Raw genomic sequence first — 5424 nt, 5'->3', positions numbered from 1 at the left:
GTGCCAAAAAGGATGGGGACTGCTGTCTCATGAGATTCTGGCTTAAAGGCCCACTTCCCTTTGTCCCCATGATCATTACTCAAAACCATTCCTAAAGGGCATACTCAAACACTCAGAACAAAGTTCCATTTTTTAAAAAATTCAAAATTAAATGGCAGGAAAAGATAGAAAACAATGTAATCATTAAAATCCCAAACTCTTTAAGCCCTTTTCATTAATTCTTTTTTCATATATCTTTCTTAAATTGTATTGGGATGGCTAGCCCAAATGTTTCCTTATTTCAGTGTAGCTATTGCCCAGGAACATGAGGATACTGTTCTCAGATTCTTCTATGCCTGGGAAGGAGGAAACAGCGTCAACTTGTCAGATATTCAGTATACAGCATAGTACTCACTCATCGTAACACTCCAAACCTGAAACTCCTGTATTGGACACAATATGAAATTCTTCAGGAATTAAAGTATCTGTCAGTGTCTTTGGCTTTAAAAAAACAAAAAAAGAAAAGAATGAATACATTAATAAGTGAAAAAAATTGAGTTCCACAAATCCTAACTCCTAACCCAGATACTATTTATTAAGTTGAGAGGTTTTGATTACAGAAATAACAATATTAGTAATGTGGGTCATAGCAAGTAACAAAAAACAAAGTAGAGCACAAATCTCCAAAATAACCATGAATCAGAAAACTTTGGTTCTAGTATTAGTTACACAGATCCCATATATTCAGAAACGTAGTGATTATTTTCTTTTAAATTCAGCAGGAAATTTAAAACTCAACTTAGCAAAATACCAAAGATAAGAATTTTACAACTTTATATGTAGATTTCTTGGGGGAAAATGTCTCCCATACGGTATTTTCTAAAGTGGATGACTGTGGTTTGGAAAATGGCTTACAATAAGATATTTTTGATCTTTTGCGGCTAAATATCCTTTTTAAGAAATAATTGGAAGACTGGTAAACAATGCAGATTGTCGTTATCGTATGACATTGGTTTATATTTCAGGGAAATGATTTTTAAAAGGAGAGAGAAGGCGAAAAGGTTATCTGTAAAATACTTTACCTTATGAGGCACAATGACACCGTCATGTGGCTGTAACGAACGGTCCAACTGCGGGGGACAAACTGTATTCTCCCTAGTCTCCCCTCTTACATATTTAACATCATACAAAAAAGAAATGTCCCTAAAAAATAAGAAAAATATACTTACAAAATAAATTTTCTCTCTGGCTACTAAATAAGAGTAAAGTCCACACATGTCCTTCCAGGAGGTAAAATGGCCATTTGTGTCAGCAAAATTTATCTCCTTACCAAACACTTTACTACGACAGGCATTAAACAGGAGTTTCCACCACACTCTTCCTCTTCTCCACCTGAAACTTCTCATTTGCATCTCAAGCTTTCTCTTCCTCCAGTCTCAGGATAAGACACATTCTCTTACCTACGGTTACTCCCTCCACTGAGGTCCTTAATCGCATCTTTGCCCATATCCTCAGGAATCTCATTTCATCAATCACGACTTCTGTGCGTCTCTCACTCTACTGGAACATTCCCTGGGTCTACGACAGGTCTTTCCTCCTTCTAAAAATCTCCCCTTACCCATGCATTGCTGTCAAGTTATCCTGATCGATCTTTGATCCATCCATCCATCATCTCTCACTTTCTGTAAAATGTCAAACTTCCTGACACTTCCCTGCAAACTGATTTCCATCCACATCTCTCTTCCGAAACTATACAGGAAGCCGCCGATGACTTTCCACTGCCAAGTTTAGCAACGTCTTCCCTTTTGTGGGTGGCGGCCAGCGAGCGCCCCGGAGTCCTGCGGCACCTGCCAGCACAAGTGGGGGGCCCTGCCCGCCCACCCCAAGTGCCGCCCCCCGCCCTCTGCCGCATGCAGCTCTTTGCGCCTAATCCTGCTGTCGCCGAGTACGCTGCTGGGACTGTGTAGCTCAGCTAAGGACGATGCAGTCCTGGGGGAATCTGTCTACCGTGGGCAGGTGTTCAAGCAGTCCCCCCGTGGGTGAGGAACTTCAGCATCTGGCCGCGCTGCGACCCCCGCGGCGGCACCCACAACATGCACCGGGGACATCGGGACCTGACCACCGAGACAAGGGCAGCCGGCACCGCGCCCGCTCATCCGGGTCACGAAGGAGATCGCCCCCTGCCGGCGACGCCGCCGGGCAGCTCCAGGACCAAGTTCCTGCTGCCCCACCAGGTCCTGCGTCCTCAGCACCCGCCGCGCTTCACCGCCAGGAGGCCCCACACCGCCTTCCAGTGCAGGGCCCTCTCGCCCGGTGTGCACAAATACACTTAAGAATGCTCAAAAAAACAACCAATCTCCTATCAGTTATCTTCCACTACACTTCCCCGGAATATTTTCCAGAATTGATCACATTTGCAACTTTTATGTAAGTCATATTTTTTTTTTTTGAAACTTTAAGGTCAGTTTATTAAGTTCAATGACGAAAGCTATCAGAAGAATATTCTCCTGAAAATCAGTTTTTCTTAGAAAAAAAGAAAGGAAAATCAAAACCCTCTGAGCACAGCCACAGGTGCTGTGGCAATCAAGGCTCTCAGCAGGTGGGGACAGTCCATCAGTTGAGTCACCCCCGGGGGGTCTGCAGGATTGTGGTCTGGATCATCTCATCATCCTCCAGCTCCAGGTCATCCATCTCCTGGAACAAAGACTCATCTGCCTCCACACTGTGTCCAGCATCCTCCAAGAACTGGGTATCACATGTGTCAAGATTATGACCTGTTTCAAATAACTGTTTCCCACTTAATTTATTTTTTCCTGCTTGTTCTTCTTCTTTCATCCGTTTCTTTTTAATTTCCAAGAGTTCTGCATCAAACTTGGCCTTCCAATTTAAGAAATTCTCAATTGTAACAGGAGTGTCATGGAATAATTTCTTTTCAGCTTCTTTTTCTTTTTGTTTTTTTTCTTCCTCCTGGTTTTTATCTGATCTACTATTTCATTTAATTTTTCTTGCACACCTGTCACTAAAGATCATCACCATACCAAGATTTTCTTCAGCCTGTGATGTTAATAATTTTGAGATGTCTGAGACATCATTATCTTCTAGGTTTTCCTGGGAGAGTATTTCAAAAAGGGGCGCTTCATCTGGGCATTTTTCACTCTATGTGAACTTGAGGGCGGTCTGGGCAGCTTCATCATTTTCTCCAGCTTCAGATTCACAGTAATGGTGAAGCTGGGTGGATTTCTGCGAACGCTGCGGAGTCGGGGTGGATGCACCCCAGAGCCTCCTGCTCGCTGCGCTGCTCCTCGCGCTATCTGCCACCGTGGCCCTTGCTGCTGCCCACGGATGGCGCAGACACCCGGGCAGCCGAGACCAGGGCCGCACCGGGCAGGCGCAGGTGCAGAGTACCTGGCCGGAAGGCCCAGGGCCCCTTAAGATTATTGCAAACTTAGAAGTTTAATAAAACAAAATAAAGAAATGTGAAAAAACAAAAAAAGGCTCTGGTAACCAAGATATTGGCAATTGGTCTAAGCTGGGCCAAATAAATACACTCTCCCGGGAGACTGAATCTTGAGCAACTGAATCTTAAAGGAAGATTTCCGAGATAGAAAGCAATAGGCATTAATTCAGCCCCACGATGATGCCCCTGTGGACTGTTGGATCCTTCCACCAGATTCCCCAGAGCTGCCTTAAATTCAGATTTTTCTGAAGTCTGAGTACTCAAGGTTTTCCTTCAATTTTGTGACCTCTCACCTTCAACTTTCCTATAATATTGTTTTCATAAACTAGATGGCTTCCTACTCAAGCATTAAGCATTAGAAGGCCTTCTTCACCAGACTGACATATCCAGATCCTCAATGTCTAATTCGAGTGTTACCTTCATGAAAATAGTTCTGCCATTCCCAGTTAAAAGAAGTCTCCTCTACCTGTGAGCTCCCTCTTTTTAGCACTTGGAGTTTTTGCAGAATACCTGGAGCCATGCTTTTCATATGGCAGACATAATTAAATATTTGTAGAATAAATTTGTTGAATATTCACATTTCATCACCCGTATTTTGAAATTTCTATAATGGCTACAGTCATCTTGTTATTTAAAGTCACAGCAGTGACCTGGGTCATTTACATTGAAAAGATACTATGTGCAGAGGCCATGATAGAAAAGATTGGTAGATTCAACTGCATACATTTTTACATGACAAAAACCACCACGAGCAAATGCAAAAGGAAGCTCACAAACTGAGAGTTTTCAGGTCATATCACTGACAAAAAGACAATTTCCTATAAAATCTTCCTATAAATAAGAAAAAAAATCAATTGAATAGAAAATTAAGCAATTCCCATAAAATACAAATAGCTCTTAAGCATTAAAAAACATATTCACAGAAAAACAAATGCAGATAGATTTTAAACAAATGAGAACATGGTCAATCTTGTACATGGTAAGAGAAACATAAATTAAAACCAACCAGAGATACCATTTTTCAGCCATCAAATTGGCAAGGATAAAAAATGTTTGATAAAATACTACATTGACAAGGAGCAACAGGAACTTATGTTCATCTTATATAAACCAATATATGTATCCTTTTCTCCCTTTTTATTAATTATACATAGTTCTAAACTTTGCTTTTTTCACTTAACTATCAGAGATCACCCCATATCAGTACATAATCAGTTTTTTTTAAAACTTGCCATTGTAGTATTCCATTGTATGGATATATCACTATTTCCCTAATTGCTGAACATTTCAGTTGTTTCCATTCTTTTGCTACTGCAATGAATATTTTTGCCAATATGCCATTTCTCATGAGTACATGTGTAGAATAAATTCCTAGAGGTAAAATTGCTAGGTCAAAATGTATACATTTCTAAATTTGATAGACAACCAAATTGCTTCAGATTAAAAAATATTCATCCTTCCCTCCCTATCATGAATTTGGTATTTACCATTACCATGCATGGTTTTATCTATGTTTACTACACAGATATATTGAGAAATACGCAGTACAATTTTGATGTTTAATATCTAGAGACAATAAATTTTTTAGTTCATATTTTCTAAAAAATATGTTGGTTTGGTGACTATCAGTCAAATTTTCTCAAAAAGCCATTTTTGGAGACTTTTGTATTTCTATACATTATTGAATTATTGGGTATTGAATTGGTTTGAATGAGTCCCCCAAAAGTCCATGTATTGGAAATTTAATTGCCATTGTAACAGTATTAAGAGATGGGACCTTTAAGAGGTGATTAGTTGATTTATTTTTAGAGGAAACACGTTTTATTTGTTCAAATATAATTTTTCATTAACCATAAAGATATGTTTTATTTTTTAATAAAACTGTTGTGGTAAATCACCAGCTTCCACTCTTCTGGAAAATCTATTTTTATTTAAAAACAAAAACCAAAAAACTTTGATTCTTGGTCATAACACAATAACTGGATTTT

The 5424-nt window shown here is 39.7% G+C and overlaps 1 protein-coding gene across 1 annotated transcript in view; it reads right to left on the bottom strand.

Annotated features, from left to right (window-relative positions):
- Positions 1-5424, bottom strand: part of AXDND1 (axonemal dynein light chain domain containing 1) — a 104449-nt gene that overhangs the window by 92593 nt on the left and 6432 nt on the right. The window contains 3 exon segments of the mRNA XM_012646528.1: positions 300-335; positions 381-480; positions 1062-1182. Of these exon segments, the coding sequence (XP_012501982.1) occupies positions 300-335; positions 381-480; positions 1062-1182 (257 nt within the window).

This window comes from Propithecus coquereli, unplaced genomic scaffold (genome assembly GCF_000956105.1).
Source record: "Propithecus coquereli isolate 6110/MARCELLA unplaced genomic scaffold, Pcoq_1.0 Scaffold246, whole genome shotgun sequence".
Taxonomy (NCBI): domain Eukaryota; kingdom Metazoa; phylum Chordata; class Mammalia; order Primates; family Indriidae; genus Propithecus; species Propithecus coquereli.
The sequence above is the reverse complement of the archived record's forward strand: the minus strand, read 5'-3'. Positions and strand labels throughout refer to the sequence as shown.